The 20,714-nt window shown below is 44.9% G+C and overlaps 1 protein-coding gene across 1 annotated transcript in view; it reads left to right on the top strand.

The window, feature by feature from the left end:
- The first annotated feature begins 49 nt into the window (after positions 1-49).
- LOC143276302 (uncharacterized protein C05D11.1-like) overlaps positions 50-20,714 on the top strand; it is a 97,688-nt gene continuing 77,023 nt past the window's right edge. The window contains exons 1-7 of the mRNA XM_076580807.1: positions 50-171; positions 630-868; positions 4,870-4,952; positions 6,144-6,302; positions 14,512-14,721; positions 18,108-18,230; positions 19,153-19,293. Coding sequence (XP_076436922.1) covers positions 140-171; positions 630-868; positions 4,870-4,952; positions 6,144-6,302; positions 14,512-14,721; positions 18,108-18,230; positions 19,153-19,293 — 987 coding nt within the window. The 5' untranslated portion in view covers positions 50-139. The remainder of the gene's footprint in view (positions 172-629; positions 869-4,869; positions 4,953-6,143; positions 6,303-14,511; positions 14,722-18,107; positions 18,231-19,152; positions 19,294-20,714) is intronic.

Below are 20,714 nucleotides of genomic sequence, written 5' to 3'. Positions count from 1 at the left end.
CTTTTTGGCGGAATGAACATTGCACAGAAGCCCTTGGTGTGGGCGCCATTGTCCTCAGCATTGTATAACAAGTGGGGGTGTGAGAAGGGGTGTGAGAAGGGGTGTGGGAGGGGGGCCAGAAGCCTCACCTCAATCCAACATGCTGGTCAGAGCCTTGCGGGCCTGCTGTAGGTATGTATAAAACGTTAAAATCAAGTAAAACGATTAATGAAATCAGTGCATTGAAATATGATAACATGAAAGATACACGGAAAGCAAATGTTTGAAACAATAGGATAATAAAACAGGACACACACACACACACACACACACACACACACCGTCAGAGTGAAATGGAATAAACGGACCGTAAAACGAATATGAAACTAGTATAGACAGTGTACATGAACAGATAAGAACACACACACACACACACACACACACCGTGGCACACACACACACACCACACACACACGCACACACAGACATACACGTATGTGTGTGTGTGCGCGTCTGTGTGTGTGCGTGTACTTATTTGTTTATGTACTTGCTAATATTCATTTTATTTCATTCGTTTTACGGTCCGTTCATTCTGTTTTACGTTATTTCATTTTATTTCATCAGTATATATATATGATGTACGTGTGCAGATATCCTGTCTCGTGGAAACTGAAACTGGAGAGAACAAGGACAGTTACCCATGCATCACACTCAACGTTATCTTTCTTGTCACTCAACATGGCTTCCTCCACTGACAGTTTTCAGCTTCTCTACGATGTCGTTTCCAACGGCAAAATTCCTGTGCGGATGTACAAATCGAAAGACACGCACATGTCTGTAGCCATCGCTCAGGTCGAAGGACCTCTTGTCAATGGGTATTTTTGTCTGGGTAAGTAAGCGTCACTTTTGGTTTTCCGGGTTTGCAGCAGACATCCTGGAGTGAGCACTTGACGAAAGACCGGCATCAACCACTTCCAGTTTTCGTTTTCATCAACAAGCGGTAAATTTGACAGTGAGAGCCAGGATGGTGATTTACTATGAATAATCCCGTGAATGGTTGCCTTCCCTTGTCAGGCAGGGCTTTTTTTTCTTATTATTTTATTTTATAGATATATTTTACCGGTCTTGGTAAAACGAAAAAGCTGACATTCTGGCAAAAGACGGTGCACAGAAGGAGCAGGCCAACAAACTGGTGTCATACAATGAAATCAAAACAATCATCAAGGCACAGCAAGGAATAAAGTGGCACCTCCAGCACCCCAAATATAACCCAGAAGATAGATACCATTTGCTGGAACGACGGGAACAGGTCAAGTTCTTCTGCCTGAGGACTGGACACAACCGCCTGCTCCACCACATGCACACAAAATTTGGCATTGGACAGAGTGGAGAGTGCCCTTGCGGTGAGGGACCAATGACAACCGACCACATCCTTCAAGACTGTACGACGCATGCAGCATCCAGTAGGAAGTACTGGCCAACACTGACAGCAGTGGAAGCCAAGCTGTACGGCACCCTGGAGGAGCTGCAATGGATGGCAGCCTTCATTGAGGACATCGGGCTGCTCATCTAACGGGAAGCGAACAAGGAAGAAGAAGAAGAAGATTTCCTTTTAATTCAGCTGTAACTCTATATAAATTATAGTGACCATAAGGGAAAGATGATGTATAAATGCAGGTATCATGTAATGGGTGGATGAGAGAAGAGGGAATTACATAGAAAAGTCATGATCATATTTTTTCTGTATTTTGGGATACTTATCTTGTGAGAGTGTTGTTGCTGAACCAATGCTGTAAAATCACTGGATTGTTACATCCTTGCACATCCATACACATTCCTACAAGACCACACTCTAACACTCACATCAGTTTATTATTTTATTGCACATCTTTTTTTCTCTTCATTTTCACATCAGTCTGTTATGACACTAGGCACACAAAAACAAGTGATTACAAAGAAAACAAGAATAGTCACTGCAAAAATCAATAAATTGAAACAAATTCAATGTTTTTTGACTGCATCTGACTCCAAAATCCAGTTCACATTGAACCATGGACAGACAGGACTGTCATACATTTCCACATCTGGTTTATACACAGGCCACTACAGCAATCTGGGACATGTTTGAAATCTTCACTTGTGTGTTTGGCAAAATTTAAGATTTTAAACACAAAGGCCAGTTTTGAATTTATGCATTCATTACCATCTGCTTCTGAAACCAAATGTCGGAAAGGAACATTAAAAGTCATTATTCATCAACTAGTTTGGCAAGTCTGATTTACAGCCTTTTCTCACTTCTGTCATTGGAAACGGTAATGCAATCATTTTTTACTGGGAACTTTCAACATACGTTTTTCAATAATAAATTTTACTGGAATTTTTTTTCTAGCAACTGAAACCAAATCATTTAGCGCAGGGTTGTTGTTTTTTTCCACAACATTCTTGTATTCTGATTCAGTATTTCATTTGTTTAATTTCTTCTTTGGGGCTAAAGGACTTTGAGAAAATAGGTGCTGTTATGCTGATTGCAAACACAGGACAGATGAAATGGCAAGTTGGCTGACTGAAGACTGCAACATGTCAATAAGGAAAGTACCAGATCAGGAATGCAGGTTTACACACATACACACTGTACTATTTTTTATCTCTCAAGTTTATCAATGCCACATCCACCAAATTTCTTCAGCAAAGTGGTAGCTGTTATCAAGACCATCAATGCTGCAAAAAACAGAAAAATAATGCTCACCAGCATCACTCTCAGTGGCACTGTCTACAGGGGGGCTGTCAAGTATGCCCAATCACATCCATAGACTAGTATCCCCATGTCCAGTTATGATGGTGTCATTTGAGGACATTCTGTTACCTGCAGGACTGTTTTTAGTTGCTGGCTGTTGAGGTGTGGCATCTGTGACAGATTGTTGCTTCCTCTTCCTTGCATCTTGTTGAAGATGCAGTGGCACACCACTAAGAATGCATCTAAACTGTTCAGAATACAAAGTTTATTAAGAAAACAGATATATCAATTTTTTCATGCATTAAATATAAGCTGTTAAAGTGGTATACATTTTTAATTACTGTTTACAGTCAACTGTTTACAGTCAGTGTATATGCTTTGAATTATAATTATATATTATACACAAACGCTACACACTTGTGCACAAATACAAGTGATTTTCACATGATACACACAGACACCTCTCTGTTCTCCAAACCTTACCAAAGGAACTTTCAAGCTTTGATATTTCTTTGCTATACTACAAGATAGCAATAAATACAATACTGACAACAAAAAGGATACCAAAGAAGCCACTTCTTATGCACACATAAAACAACAAACGCACGCATAAAACAACAAACATAGGCAAAAAACAACAAATGCAAGCAAAAAACAACAAACGCACGCATAAAACAACAAACGCACGCATAAAACAACAAACGCACACATAAAAGAACAAACAACAAACACACACATAAAACAACAAACACACACAAAAAACACAGAAAGCACCAGCTATTATTTTTTTCTGGTTAAAAAACCAACTTGTTCCTAGGCTAACAAAATTAAATACATACACACACAGATGTATACATACAATATATATATATATATACATATATATATATATATATGTGTCTGTATATGTATATATATACACACACACACTGAGGCCAGGAGATCAAATGATTAACAAATAGTAAAGAGTAGTAACTCTCTCCACACATATATATATATACACACACATAGTATACATATATATATACATATACATATGCTTCTTATACTAAAGCTACCAGCATACTGTTTTGTTTATTTTTTTCAGGTAAAAAAACCCCAAACCTGTCAGTTTCTAGGCTTAGAAGATTAAATACAACATCAGTGAAATCAAAATATCAAAACTACAGTCAAATAAGATGTTCTGTGCAACAAGTCTGATCTATTATAAGTCTAAGTTAAACAAAGCCTCTGATCTTTGAAGCTGTGGCCACAAAGCAGTATTGTGGAACACCTAACACAAGACTATTTCCACCCTCAAGTCAGCGACGAGTGAAACTTACAGATTGTGGTGATATATGATTTGTGAATTCATTATGAGTGTTTCACAGGCAACAAAAAGTCATTACATCTTTCACATCTGCGTAATTTCTCTTTACTCTTTTTTTTTTTTTTTCACCGTTTTACAAAGATGATTACCTGAAAGGTGCCGTGCACAAGCACTCGGAAGCTCCTTGCGAACGTCGTGGATTTCACAAATTGATGTCCTCCATTTCTTCAATCGATAGTCTCCATTGCCAGAACCAAACACTATGCAGTGAAATGCCATTGTTTGCACAACAAGAAAACTAAAATATGAAGTAAAAAGTCAAAAAAACGAAGCATGCTTTTTCCTTTTTCTGCCTCTCTCGATGGCCTGCGTTGCTCGACGTGACTGAGAGCCAATCAGCTTCGAGGATTCACACCATTTGACGCGCCTCTATTAGTCATGTAAACACAGAACTCTCCAGGGGTCTATTATACGATACAAAAGTGATAAGAGTAAGAGTTTTAACTTTTACCCACATGTAAATTGCCAAGTCATTGGTGACGTGTATTGATAAGCATTTGGTAAAGTATAAAATATATATTTTTTTTATATATGCATAGTTTTGTCAGTTTTACAAGTTTTAGAGATGCCTGAATGTAGTTGGCATAGTTGTCTTCCTAATGTAATGTTTAAACTTTTATGTTGTGTATGTGACATGCAATGGTGTATTTTTAGAGATTGATCATTCAAATCATTGACTGTTTAAATGCCAGTTTTGTTGTCATCTATGCAAATTTTATTGAGTGTATTATATTTTATGTTAACAAAAAAGAGTTTAAAAGCAGTTTTGTTGAACTTTTTGTGGCAGCGACTGAGGCCCATGATGACGATGGCCTGCCCCACACACTGGAACATCTGGTCTTCTTGGGTAGTGAGGACTACCCTTACAAGGTCAGGGCAACTCTTTGTTTTTCATTTTTATCTACAGTTTATAATACATTCCATCAGTATTCATCTCTTAAGTATAATCCATTCTATAAGTATTTGTCTGTTTAGTATAATCCATTCCATCAGTATTTATCTGTTTAGTGTAGTCTATTCCATCAGTATTCATCTATGATATATAATCCATTCCATCAGTATTTATTTGTTTAGTATAGTCTATTCCATCAGTATTCAACTGTGAGGTATAATCCATTCCATCAGTATTTGTCTGTTTAGTCTATTCCATCAGTATTCATCTGTGTAGTATTATCCATTCCATTAGTATCCATCTGTGCAGTACCTGTGCAATTCATTCCGTGTATAGTTTTATTCATTCCATTACTGGCATTAGTATTCATCTGTTTTGGTATAATCCATTCCATCAGTATTTATTTGTATAGTACAATCCAAAATCCATTCCATGTGTAGTATGATCTATTCCATCAGTATTCATCTGTGAAGAGTAATGAAGAGTAATCCATTCCATCAGTATTCATCTGTGAAGAGTAATCCATTCCATCAGTATTCATCTGTGAAGAGTAATCCATTCCATCAGTATTCATCTGTGAAGAGTAATCCATTCCATCAGTATACATCTGTGAAGAGTAATCCATTCCATCAGTATTCATCTGTGAAGAGTAATCCATTCCATCAGTATACATCTGTGAAGAGTAATCCATTCCATCAGTATACATCTGTGAAGAGTAATGAAGAGTAATCCATTCCATCAGTATTCATCTGTGAAGAGTAATCCATTCCACCAGTATACATCTGTGTAATATAATCCATACCATCAGTATTTATCTGTATATTGCAATCCATTCTGTGTATAGTATGATCTATTCCATCAGTATTCATCTGTGAGGAATAATCCATTGCATCAGTATGCATCTGTGCAGTACTGGTATAATCCATTCTGTGTATAGTGCAATCCATTCCATTAGTAGTCATCTGTGAAGTATAAATTTATAATCCATTCCATGTACAGTATAATCCATTCCATCAGTATTCATCTTTGTACTTTAAGCATAATCCATTCCATATTTTTGGATTATAAATCGTATATCAGTAAATGCAAATGTCCAAGTAATGGTTGTGGTTGTACTTAAAGTGTTTTTTCCTACTTCCTAAAGGTAAAAAATGATTGATTCCCTGCAGGGTGTGTTGGACCTGCTGGCCAACCGATGTCTGGCGTCGGGAACCAACGCATGGACAGACACCGACCACACCTGTTACACCATGACAACGGCCGGCAGTGAGGGCTTTCTGCAGCTGCTGCCCATCTATGTGGATCACATCCTGCATCCCACTCTGAAGGTGTTGTCATGGGGAGGGGGGGTGGATGGTGGGGGGGGGAGGTGTTATCATGGGGAGGGTGGTGGTGGATGGTGTGATGGGGAAGGTGTTATCATGGGGAGGGGGGTGGTGGATGGTGGGAGGGGGAAGGTATTGTCATGGGGAGGGGGGTGGTGGATGATGGGAGGGGGGTGTTATCATGGGGAGGGGGGTGGTGGATGATTGGAAGGGGGTGTTATCATGGGGAGGAGGTGGTGGATGATGGGAGGGGGGTGTTATCATGGGGAGGGGGGTGGTGGATGATGGGAGGGGGGTGTTATCATGGGGAGGGGGGTGGTGGATGATGGGAAGGGGGTGTTATCATGGGGAGGAGGTGGTGGATGATGGGAGGGGGGTGTTATCATGGGGAGGGGGGTGGTGGATGATGGGAGGGGGGTGTTATCATGGGGAGGGGGGTCGTGGATGGTGGGGGGAGGTGTTATCATGGGGAGGGGGGGGTGGATGATGGGGGGGGGGCGGTGTTATCATGGGGAGGAGGTGGTGGATGATGGGAGGGGGAGGTGTTATCATGGGGAGGGGGGTGGTGGATGATGGGAGGGGGGGGGTGGATGATGGGGGGGGGGTGTTATCATGGGGAGGGGGTGGTGGATGATGGGAGGGGGGTGTTATCATGGGGAGGGGGGTCGTGGATGATGGGAGGGGGGTGTTATCATGGGGAGGGGGTGGTGGATGATGGGAGGGGGAGGTGTTATCATGGGGAGGAGGTGGTGGATGATGGGGGGAAGGTGTTATCATGGGGAGGGGGGTGATGGATGATGGGAGGGGGGGTGTTATCATGGGGAGGGGGGTGGTGGATGATGGGAGGGGGGTGGTGGTTGATGGGGGGAAGGTATCATGGGGAGGGGGGTGATGGATGATGGGAGGGGGGGTGTTATCATGGGGAGGGGGGTGATGGATGATGGGGGGAAGGTATTATCATGGGGAGGGGGGTGATGGATGATGGGGGGAAGGTATTATCATGGGGAGGGGGGTGGTGGTTGATGGGGGGAAGGTATTATCATGGGGAGGGGGGTGATGGATGATGGGAGGGGGGGTGTTATAATGGGGAGGGGGGTGATGGATGATGGGAGGGGGGGTGTTATCATGGGGAGGGAGGTGATGGATGATGGGGGGAAGGTATTATCATGGGGAGGGGGGTGATGGATGATGGGGGGAAGGTATTATCATGGGGAGGAGGGTGGTGGTTGATGGGGGGAAGGTATTATCAAGGGGAGGGGGGTGATGGGATGATGGGGGGAAGGTATTATCATGGGGAGGGGGGTGGTGGTTGATGGGGGGAAGGTATTATCATGGGGAGGGGGGTGATGGATGATGGGGGGAAGGTGTTATCATGGGGAGGGGGGGTGATGGATGGTGGGGTGGAAGGATGGAGAAAGGATGTTTGATGTCTATGAGGGTGTGGGGTGTGGGAGGGGTGTTGGGGAATGAGGTTGATATATTGTGGGGTGGGGAGGGGTGTTGGGGAATGAGGTTGATATATTGTGGGGTGGGGAGGGGTGTTGGGGAATGAGGTTGATATATTGTGGGGTGGGGAGGGGTGTTGGGGAATGAGGTTGATATATTGTGGGGTGGGGAGCGGTGATGTGTGTGTTACTTGACGGAATGTATTTTGGAGAATAGAGAGGGAAGAAGGGTGTGTTTGTTGCACCACAGCAAGGGCTGGACAGAACTATTGTTGTAGCACTGACATTAGTGAGGGGTTTTGGTTTGTCCCTTGTGATTTGATGTACATTGTATGGCTTTCTTCTGCAAGTTCTTTGTGTGTGTGTGTTTGCATGCATGTGGCTGTGTGTGTGTGTGTGTGTGTGTGTGTGTGTGTGTGTGTGTCTGTTCATACATGTATATGTGTGTTCATGTGTGTGCTTTTGTGTGGAGAGCAGCTGCTATACATATGTATGTTGACATGAATGTATGTGTGTGTGTGTGTGTGTGTGTGTGTGTGTGTGTGTGTGTGTGTGTGTAATTGTAAATCACCTAGAGCACATTTCTGGATAAAGTGCTATATATATAATTATCCATTATTGTTATTAAGTTGTTGTGATGAAGATCACATACATTGTATATTCTGTATCATTCGTGTGTTATGATCAGCATTGTTTTTGTCTTTGTCATAAGGAAAGCTGTTGAACTTGTAGTGCATGATGCAGTTAGAAAGGACCCTGGTGATGATGCAGTTAAAAAGGACCATGGTGATGATGCAGTTAGAAAGGACCATGGTGATTATGTAGTTAGAAAGGCCCATGGTGATGGTGTAGTTAGAAAGGACCATGGTGCATGATGTAGTTAGAAAGGACCCTGGTGATGATGTAGTTAGAAAGGACCATGGTGCATGATGCAGTTAGAAAGGACCCTGGTGATGGTGTAGTTAGAAAGGACCCTGGTGATGGTGTAGTTAGAAAGGACCCTGGTGATGATGTAGTTAGAAAGGACCATGGTGATGGTGTAGTTAGAAAGGACCATGGTGATGATGCAGTTAGAAAGGACCCTGGTGATGATGTAGTTAGAAAGGACCATGGTGATGATGCAGTTAGAAAGGACCATGGTGATGATGTAGTTAGAAAGGACCCTGGTGATGGTGCAGTTAGAAAGGACCATGGTGATGATGTAGTTAGAAAGGACCCTGGTGATGATGCAGTTAGAAAGGACCATGGTGCAGTTAGAAAGGACCATGGTGATGTTGCAGTTAGAAAGGACCCTGGTGATGATGCAGTTAGAAAGGACCATGATGATGATGCAGTTAGAAAGGACCATGGTGATGATGCAGTTAGAAAGGACCATGGTGCATGATGTAGTTAGAAAGGACCCTGGTGATGGTGTAGTTAGAAAGGACCATGGTGATGATGTAGTTAGAAAGGACCCTGGTGATGATGCAGTTAGAAAGGACCCTGGTGATGGTGTAGTTAGAAAGGACCCTGGTGCATGATGTAGTTAGAAAGGACCCTGGTGATGATGTAGTTAGAAAGGACCCTGGTGATGGTGTAGTTAGAAAGGACCATGATGATGATGCAGTTAGAAAGGACCATGGTGATGATGCAGTTAGAAAGGACCCTGGTGATGATGTAGTTAGAAAGGACCATGGTGCATGATGTAGTTAGAAAGGACCCTGGTGATGGTGTAGTTAGAAAGGACCATGGTGATGATGTAGTTAGAAAGGACCCTGGTGATGGTGTAGTTAGAAAGGACCCTGGTGATGGTGTAGTTAGAAAGGACCATGGTGATGATGTAGTTAGAAAGGACCCTGGTGATGGTGTAGTTAGAAAGGACCCTGGTGATGGTGTAGTTAGAAAGGACCCTGGTGATGATGTAGTTAGAAAGGACCATGGTGCATGATGCAGTTAGAAAGGACCCTGGTGATGGTGTAGTTAGAAAGGACCCTGGTGATGGTGTAGTTAGAAAGGACCCTGGTGTGTGATGTAGTTAGAAAGGACCCTGGTGATGATGCAGTTAGAAAGGACCCTGGTGATGGTGCAGTTAGAAAGGACCATGGTGATGGTGTAGTTAGAAAGGACCCTGGTGATGATGCAGTTAGAAAGGACCCTGGTGATGATGCAGTTAGAAAGGACCCTGGTGATGATGCAATTAGAAAGGACCATGGTGCATGATGTAGTTAGAAAGGACCCTGGTGATGGTGTAGTTAGAAAGGACCATGGTGGTGGTGTAGTTAGAAAGGACCCTGGTGATGATGTAGTTAGAAAGGACCATGGTGATGATGTAGTTAGAAAGGACCATGGTGATGATGCAGTTAGAAAGGACCATGGTGCAGTTAGAAAGGACCATGATGATGGTGTAGTTAGAAAGGACCATGGTGATGATGTAGTTAGAAAGAACCCTGGTGATGATGCAGTTAGAAAGGACCATGGTGCAGTTAGAAAGGACCATGGTGCAGTTAGAAAGGACCCTGGTGATGATGTAGTTAGAAAGGACCATGGTGATGGTGTAGTTAGAAAGGACCCTGGTGATGATGCAGTTAGAAAGGACCATGATGATAATGCAGTTAGAAAGGACCATGGTGATGATGCAGTTAGAAAGGACCCTGGTGATGATGTAGTTAGAAAGGACCATGGTGCATGATGTAGTTAGAAAGGACCCTGGTGATGGTGTAGTTAGAAAGGACCCTGGTGATGATGTAGTTAGAAAGGACCATGGTGATGGTGTAGTTAGAAAGGACCATGGTGATGATGCAGTTAGAAAGGACCATGGTGATGATGTAGTTAGAAAGGACCCTGGTGATGGTGCAGTTAGAAAGGACCATGGTGATGGTGTAGTTAGAAAGGACCATGGTGATGGTGTAGTTAGAAAGGACCCTGGTGATGATGCAGTTAGAAAGGACCATGGTGCATGATGTAGTTAGAAAGGACCCTGGTGATGGTGTAGTTAGAAAGGACCCTGGTGCTTGATGTAGTTAGAAAGGACCCTGGTGATGATGTAGTTAGAAAGGACCCTGGTGATGGTGTAGTTAGAAAGGACCCTGGTGATGGTGTAGTTAGAAAGGACCCTGGTGCGTGATGTCGTTAGAAAGGACCCTGGTGATGATGCAGTTAGAAAGGACCCTGGTGATGATGCAGTTAGAAAGGACCCTGGTGATGGTGTAGTTAGAAAGAACCCTTGTGATGGTGTAGTTAGAAAGGACCATGGTGATGATGTAGTTAGAAAGAACCCTGGTGATGATGCAGTTAGAAAGGACCATGGTGCATGATGCAGTTAGAAAGGACCATGGTGCAGTTAGAAAGGACCATGGTGCAGTTAGAAAGGACCATGGTGATGATGTAGTTAGAAAGGACCATGGTGATGATGCAGTTAGAAAGGACCATGGTGATGATGTAGTTAGAAAGGAGCCTGGTGATGATGCAGTTAGAAAGGACCCTGGTGATGATGCAGTTAGAAAGGACCCTGGTGATGATGCAGTTAGAAAGGACCCTGGTGATGATGTAGTTAGAAAGGACCATGGTGATGATGCAGTTAGAAAGGACCATGGTGATGATGTAGTTAGAAAGGACCCTGGTGATGATGCAGTTAGAAAGGACCATGGTGCATGATGTAGTTAGAAAGGACCATGGTGCGTGATGTAGTTAGAAAGGACCATGGTGCATGATGTAGTTAGAAAGGACCCTGGTGATGGTGTAGTTAGAAAGGACCCTGGTGATGGTGCAGTTAGAAAGGACCCTGGTGATGATGCAGTTAGAAAGGACCATGGTACATGATGTAGTTAGAAAGGACCATGGTGATGATGTAGTTAGAAAGGACCCTGGTGATGATGCAGTTAGAAAGGACCATGGTGATGGTGCAGTTAGAAAGGACCCTGGTGCATGATGTAGTTAGAAAGGACCATGGTGATGATGTAGTTAGAAAGGACCATGGTGATGGTGCAGTTGGAAAGGACCCTGGTGATGGTGCAGTTAGAAAGGACCCTGGTGATGGTGCAGTTAGAAAGGACCCTGGTGCATGATCAGTTAGAAAGGACCATGGTGATGGTGCAGTTAGAAAGGACCCTGGTGCATGATGTAGTTAGAAAGGACCATGGTGCATGATGTAGTTAGAAAGGACCCTGGTGCATGATGTAGTTAGAAAGGACCATGGTGATGGTGCAGTTAGAAAGGACCCTGGTGCATGATGTAGTTAGAAAGGACCCTGGTGATGGTGCAGTTAGAAAGGACCCTGGTGATGGTGCAGTTAGAAAGGACCATGGTACATGATGTAGTTAGAAAGGACCCTGGTGATGGTGTAGTTAGAAAGGACCATGGTGGTGGTGTAGTTAGAAAGGACCCTGGTGATGATGTAGTTAGAAAGGACCATGGTGATGATGTAGTTAGAAAGGACCATGGTGATGATGCAGTTAGAAAGGACCATGGTGCAGTTAGAAAGGACCATGATGATGGTGTAGTTAGAAAGGACCATGGTGATGATGTAGTTAGAAAGAACCCTGGTGATGATGCAGTTAGAAAGGACCATGGTGCAGTTAGAAAGGACCATGGTGCAGTTAGAAAGGACCCTGGTGATGATGTAGTTAGAAAGGACCATGGTGATGGTGTAGTTAGAAAGGACCCTGGTGATGATGCAGTTAGAAAGGACCATGATGATAATGCAGTTAGAAAGGACCATGGTGATGATGCAGTTAGAAAGGACCCTGGTGATGATGTAGTTAGAAAGGACCATGGTGCATGATGTAGTTAGAAAGGACCCTGGTGATGGTGTAGTTAGAAAGGACCCTGGTGATGATGTAGTTAGAAAGGACCATGGTGATGGTGTAGTTAGAAAGGACCATGGTGATGATGCAGTTAGAAAGGACCATGGTGATGATGTAGTTAGAAAGGACCCTGGTGATGGTGCAGTTAGAAAGGACCATGGTGATGGTGTAGTTAGAAAGGACCATGGTGATGGTGTAGTTAGAAAGGACCCTGGTGATGATGCAGTTAGAAAGGACCATGGTGCATGATGTAGTTAGAAAGGACCCTGGTGATGGTGTAGTTAGAAAGGACCCTGGTGCTTGATGTAGTTAGAAAGGACCCTGGTGATGATGTAGTTAGAAAGGACCCTGGTGATGGTGTAGTTAGAAAGGACCCTGGTGATGGTGTAGTTAGAAAGGACCCTGGTGCGTGATGTCGTTAGAAAGGACCCTGGTGATGATGCAGTTAGAAAGGACCCTGGTGATGATGCAGTTAGAAAGGACCCTGGTGATGGTGTAGTTAGAAAGAACCCTTGTGATGGTGTAGTTAGAAAGGACCATGGTGATGATGTAGTTAGAAAGAACCCTGGTGATGATGCAGTTAGAAAGGACCATGGTGCATGATGCAGTTAGAAAGGACCATGGTGCAGTTAGAAAGGACCATGGTGCAGTTAGAAAGGACCATGGTGATGATGTAGTTAGAAAGGACCATGGTGATGATGCAGTTAGAAAGGACCATGGTGATGATGTAGTTAGAAAGGAGCCTGGTGATGATGCAGTTAGAAAGGACCCTGGTGATGATGCAGTTAGAAAGGACCCTGGTGATGATGCAGTTAGAAAGGACCCTGGTGATGATGTAGTTAGAAAGGACCATGGTGATGATGCAGTTAGAAAGGACCATGGTGATGATGTAGTTAGAAAGGACCCTGGTGATGATGCAGTTAGAAAGGACCATGGTGCATGATGTAGTTAGAAAGGACCATGGTGCGTGATGTAGTTAGAAAGGACCATGGTGCATGATGTAGTTAGAAAGGACCCTGGTGATGGTGTAGTTAGAAAGGACCCTGGTGATGGTGCAGTTAGAAAGGACCCTGGTGATGATGCAGTTAGAAAGGACCATGGTACATGATGTAGTTAGAAAGGACCATGGTGATGATGTAGTTAGAAAGGACCCTGGTGATGATGCAGTTAGAAAGGACCATGGTGATGGTGCAGTTAGAAAGGACCCTGGTGCATGATGTAGTTAGAAAGGACCATGGTGATGATGTAGTTAGAAAGGACCATGGTGATGGTGCAGTTGGAAAGGACCCTGGTGATGGTGCAGTTAGAAAGGACCCTGGTGATGGTGCAGTTAGAAAGGACCCTGGTGCATGATCAGTTAGAAAGGACCATGGTGATGGTGCAGTTAGAAAGGACCCTGGTGCATGATGTAGTTAGAAAGGACCATGGTGCATGATGTAGTTAGAAAGGACCCTGGTGCATGATGTAGTTAGAAAGGACCATGGTGATGGTGCAGTTAGAAAGGACCCTGGTGCATGATGTAGTTAGAAAGGACCCTGGTGATGGTGCAGTTAGAAAGGACCCTGGTGATGGTGCAGTTAGAAAGGACCATGGTGACCATGCAGTTAGAAAGGACCCTGGTGCATGATGTAGTTAGAAAGGACCCTGGTGCATGATGTAGTTAGAAAGGACCATGGTGATGGTGCAGTTAGAAAGGACCCTGGTGCATGATGTAGTTAGAAAGGACCATGGTGATGGTGCAGTTAGAAAGGACCCTGGTGCATGATGTAGTTAGAAAGGACCATGGTGATGGTGCAGTTAGAAAGGACCCTGGTGCATGATGTAGTTAGAAAGGACCCTGGTGCATGATGTAGTTAGAAAGGACCATGGTGCATGATGTAGTTAGAAAGGACCCTGGTGCATGATGTAGTTAGAAAGGACCATGGTGATGGTGCAGTTAGAAAGGACCCTGACAGCACTGACCTGCTGTGTATTGTCCCTTGGCAGGAGTCAGGGTTTGTGACGGAGGTTCACCACATTAACGGGGAAGGGGAGGATGCGGGGGTGGTGTACTGCGAGATGCAGGGCCGCGAGAACAAGGGGGAGAGTCTGACCCACCTGGCCATGCTGAGGGCCATGTACCCCGGCCACTGCGGCTACAGGTCTGAGACTGGGGGCATCATGGCCAACCTGCGTGACAGCACCACCCACACCAAGGTGAGGGGGGAGGGTGAGGGGTGGACACTGACACCAAGGTGAGGGGGGAGGGGGAGGGGGGGACAGTACCACTGACACCAAGGTGAGGGGGGAGGGTGAGGGGGGGGACAGCACCACTGACACCAAGGTGAGGGGGGAGGGGGAGGGGGGGACAGCACCACTGACACCAAGGTGAGGGGGGAGGGGGAGGGGGGGACAGCACCACTGACACCAAGGTGAGGGGGGAGGGTGAGGGGGGACAGCACCACTGACACCAAGGTGAAGGGGGAGGGTGAGAGGTGGACACTGACACCAAGGTGAGGGGGGAGGGGGAGGGGGGACAGCACCACTGACACCAAGGTGAGGGGGGAGGGGGGACAGCACCACTGACACCAAGGTGAGGGGGGAGGGGGGGACAGCACTACTGACACCAAGGTGAGGGGGGAGCATGAGGGGGGACAGCACCACTGACACCAAGGTGAGGGGGGAGGGGGAGGGGTGGACACTGACACCAAGGTGAGGGGGAGGGGGGACAGCACCACTGACACCAAGGTGAGGGGGGAGGGGGACAGCACCACTGACACCAAGGTGAGGGGGGAGGGGGGACAGCACCACTGACACCAAGGTGAGGGGGGAGGGGGAGGGGGGGGACAGCACCACTGACACCAAGGTGAGGGGGGAGGGGGAGGGGGGACAGCACCACTGACACCAAGGTGAGGGGGGAGGGGGAGGGGGGGGGACAGCACCACTGACACCAAGGTGAGGGGGAGGGGGGACAGCACCACTGACACCAAGGTGAGGGGGGAGGGGGAGGGGGGACAGCACCACTGACACCAAGGTGAAGGGGGAGGGGGGGGGACAGCACCACTGACACCAAGGTGAGGGGGGAGGGGGAGGGGGGACAGCACCACTGACACCAAGGTGAGGGGGGAGGGGGGACAGCACCACTGACACCAAGGTGAGGGGGGAGGGGGACAGCACCACTGACACCAAGGTGAGGGGGGAGGGTGAGGGGGGACAGCACCACTGACACCAAGGTGAGGGGGAGGGGGGGACAGCACCAAGGTGAGGGGGGAGTGGGGGGACAGCACCACTGACACCAAGGTGAGGGGGGAGGGGGAGGAAGGACAGCACCACTGACACCAAGGGGAGGGGGGGGACTGCACCAAGGTGAGGGGGGAGGGGGGACAGCACCACTGAAACCAAGGGGAGGGGGGAGGGGGGGGACTGCACCACTGACACCAAGGTGAGGGGGGAGGGGGAGGGGGGAGGGGGACAGCACCAAGGTGAGGGGGGAGGGGGGACAGCACCACTGAAACCAAGGGGAGGGGGGAGGGGGGGGACTGCACCACTGACACCAAGGTGAGGGGGGAGGGGGAGGGGGGAGGGGGACAGCACCAAGGTGAGGGGGGAGGGGGGACAGCACCACTGAAACCAAGGGGAGGGGGGAGGGGGGGGACTGCACCACTGACACCAAGGTGAGGGGGGAGGGGGAGGGGGGAGGGAGAAGTAAGTTGTCTTGGCATTGATGTATTTAGTACTGTGTTTGTAAATTAGAGAGAGAAAAAAACAACATCCCTGTCATTGGATAGTAATAATCATTTATCACAAACATGATTCACAGGTATATGTTGAGTCATGCAGAAAGACTAGGTGGGTTTTCTTTTCCGATCTTTATGATTATACAGTGTTCAGAATTGTCCTCAGGCTTAACCAGAAAACTACTGTAAAATCCATCAGTTAGACAGCACCTCTGTCAGACTGATTAACCTGCTGGAATTTAAAACTGGCTACTGACTACTTTTATTATCTTGAAAGATGTGTATGTTTGTGTGTGAGCCAGAATTACCTGAGAGTTTGTATCTGTTAGATATTTTGGTTGACGGGTGTGCAGATACATCTGTAAGATGATATTGTTGGTTGACATGTGTACAAATACATCTGTAAGATGATGTTGGTTGACATGTGTACAAATACATCTGTAAGATGATGTTGGTTGACATGTGTACAAATACATCTGTAAGATGATGTTGTTAGACATGTGTACAAATACATCTGTAAGATGATGTTGGTTGACAGGTTTACAAATACATCTGTAAGATGATGTTGTTAGACATGTGTACAAATACATCTGTAAGATGATGTTGGTTGACATGTGTACAAATACATCTGTAAGATGATGTTGGTTGACATGTGTACAAATACATCTGTAAGATGATATTGTTGGTTGACAGGTGTGCAAATACATGTCAGATGTTATTGGTTGACATGTGTACAAATACATCTGTAAGATGATGTTAGTTGACATGTGTACAGATACATCTGTAAGATATTGTTGGTTGACAGGTGTACAAATACATCTGAAAGATATTGTTGGTTGACAGGTGTACAAATACATCTAAGATGTTGTTGGTTGACAGGTGTACAAATACATCTGAAAGATATTGTTGGTTGACAGGTGTACAGTTACATCTGTAAGATGTTGTTTGGTTGACAGGTGTACAAATACATCTGAAAGATATTGTTGGTTGACAGGTGTACAGATACATCTGTAAGATGTTGTTGGTTGACAGGTGTACAAATACATCTGAAAGATATTGTTGGTTGACAGGTGTACAGATACATCTGTAAGATATTGTTGGTTGACAGGTGTACAAATACATCTGAAAGATATTGTTGGTTGACAGGTGTACAGTTACATCTGTAAGATGTTGTTTGGTTGACAGGTGTACAAATACATCTGAAAGATATTGTTGGTTGACAGGTGTACAGATACATCTGTAAGATGTTGTTGGTTGACAGGTGTACAAATACATCTGAAAGATATTGTTGATTGACAGGTGTACAGATACATCTGTAAGATGTAGTTGGTTGACAAGTGTACAAATACATCTGAAAGATATTGTTTGTTGACAGGTGTACAGATACATCTGTAAGATGTTGTTGGTTGACAGGTGTACAAATACATCTGAAAGATATTGTTGGTTGACAGGTGTACAGATACATCTGTAAGATGTTGTTGGTTGACAGGTGTACAAATACATCTGAAAGATATTGTTGGTTGACAGGTGTACAGATACATCTGTAAGATGTTGTTTGGTTGACAGATGTACAAATACATCAGTAAGATGATGTTGTCAGACAGGTGTGCAAATAATCAGTAAGATGATGTTGGTTGACATGTGTACAAATACATCTGTAAGATGTTGTTGGTTGACAGGTGTACAAATACATCTGTAAAATGATGTTGGTTGACAATTGAAAAAATACATCTGTAAGATGTTGTTGGTTGACAGGTGTGCAAATACATCTGTAAGATGTTGGTTGACAGATGTGCAAATACATCTGTAAGATGTTGTTGGTTGACAGGTGTGCAGATACATCTGTAAGATGTTGTTGGTTGACAGGTGTGCAAATACCACCAGGACTTTTACCGCCCAGAGAACCTGTGTCTGATCATCACTGGTGACGTGCAGCCACATGACGTGTTCAGAGCTCTGAAACCTGTAGAGGAAAAGATCAAGAAAAAGGTGAGGGATGGGGGATTAGGGGAGTGGAGACAGCCACATGACGTGTTCAGAGCTCTGAAACCTGTAGAGGAAAAGATCAAGAAAAAGGTGAGGGATGGGGGATTAGGGGAGTGGAGACAGCCACATGACGTGTTCAGAGCTCTGAAACCTGTAGAGGAAAAGATCAAAAAAAAGGTTGGTAAGGGCGTAGGGGAGAGGTGGCAGGAAATGGGAAGTCTGGTGTTGAAAGGAAGGAGGAAGTAAGGAAGGAAAAACAGGAAGTCTGAGTTACACATAGCAACAAAGGATGCATATTGATCTATGTATACATTGCATCTGCCTTTTTGATAGAATAAAAAATCAAAGTGCCAAAATATATAATTAACTTAGAGACTGAATAACTAACTGAATGACTGAAGAATAAATGATTGAAAGAAAAAAAAAAAAAACTAGCTGCCACCTAGTTTGTCTTTCATATCCTGTTTTTGTGTTGCTGTCACTTTCACTGATTGTTCCTCAGGTGTTTTTTTTTGGGGGGGGGGGGGGTTTGGTTAATTTTTTACCTCAGGGATTGCAGGGCCCTTTCAGCCATCCCTGGCAGAGTGCTGTCCCATTGTTCATTGGTTTGTGTTGGTTTATTGTTTTACCTCCCTTTGCTACAGGGATTGCAGGGCCCTTTCAGCCATCCCTGGCAGAGTGCTGTCCCATTGTTCATTGGTTTGTGTTGGTTTATTGTTTTACCTCCCTTCGCTACAGGGATTGCAGGGCCCTTTCAGACGTCCGTGGCAGAGTGCTGTCCCATTGTTCATTGGTTTGTGTTGGTTTATTGTTTTACCTCCCTTCGCTACAGGGATTGCAGGGCCCTTTCAGCCATCCCTGGCAGAGTGCTGTCCCATTGTTCATTGGTTTGTTTGGGGTAAATTGTTTACCTCCCTTTCCTCAGGGATTGCAGGGCCCTTTCAGACGTCCGTGGCAGAGTGCTGTCCCCTTGTTGGCGGAGAGCGTGGAGCAAGTCATCAGCTACCCCACTGATGACGAGGAGTATGGCATGGTGACTGTCGCCTGGCGGGGACCGCAGGCAAAGGTCAGAGGTTACACTGGATTTAATTAATGTGGACTCCTGTCTCAGATGATATGACTGACACAGACAAGTAATGTGGACTTCTGTCAGATGATATGACTGACACACACAAGTAATGTGGACTTCTGTCTCAGATGATATGACTGACACAGACAAGTAATGTGGACTTCTGTCTCAGATGATATGACTGACACACACAAGTAATGTGGACTTCTGTCTCAGATGATATGACTGACACACACAAGTAATGTGGTCCTGTCTCAGATGATATGACTGACACACACAAGTAATGTGGACTTCTGTCTCAGATGATATGACTGACACACACAAGTAATGTGGTCCTGTCTCAGATGATATGACTGACACACACAAGTAATGTGGTCTCCTGTCTCAGATGATATGACTGACACACACAAGTAATGTGGACTCATGTCTCAGATGATATGACTGACACAGACAAGTAATGTGGACTTCTGTCTCAGATGATATGACTGACACACACAAGTAATGTGGACTCATGTCTCAGATGATATGACTGACACACAGACAAGTAATGTGCACCTGTCTCAGATGATATGACTGACACAGACAAGTAATGTGAACCCCTGTCTCAGATGATATGACTGACACACACAAGTAATGTGGACTTCTGTCTCAGATGATATGACTGACACAGACAAGTAATGTGGTCCTGTCTCAGATGATATGACTGACACAGACAAGTAATGTGAACTCCTGTCTCAGATGATATGACTGACACACACAAGTAATGTGGTCCTGTCTCAGATGATATGACTGACACAGACAAGTAATGTGGACCTGTCTCAGATGATATAACTGACACAGACAAGTAATGTGGACTCCTGACACACACAAGTAATGTGGACTCCTGTCTCAGATGATATGACTGACTCACACAAGTAATGTGGACTCCTGTCTCAGATGATATGACTGACTCACACAAGTAATGTGGACTTCTGTCTCAGATGATATGACTGACACACACAAGTAATGTGGACTTCTGTCAGATGATATGACTGACACACACAAGTAATGTGGACTCATGTCTCAGATGATATGACTGACACACACAAGTAATGTGGACTCCTGTCTCAGATGATATGACTGACTCACACAAGTAATGTGGACTCATGTCTCAGATGATATGACTGACACACACAAGTAATGTGGACTCATGTCTCAGATGATATGACTGACACACACAAGTAATGTGAACCCCTGTCTCAGATGATATGACTGACACAGACAAGTAATGTGGACTCCTGTCTCAGATGATATGACTGACACACACAAGTAATGTGGACTTCTGTCTCAGATGATATGACTGACACACACAAGTAATGTGGACTTCTGTCAGATGATATGACTGACACAGACAAGTAATGTGAACCCCTGTCTCAGAT

This window comes from Babylonia areolata, chromosome 31, assembly GCF_041734735.1.
Source record: "Babylonia areolata isolate BAREFJ2019XMU chromosome 31, ASM4173473v1, whole genome shotgun sequence".
NCBI classification, from domain to species: Eukaryota; Metazoa; Mollusca; class Gastropoda; order Neogastropoda; family Buccinidae; genus Babylonia; species Babylonia areolata.
This window is presented reverse-complemented; position numbering and strand designations above follow the sequence as displayed.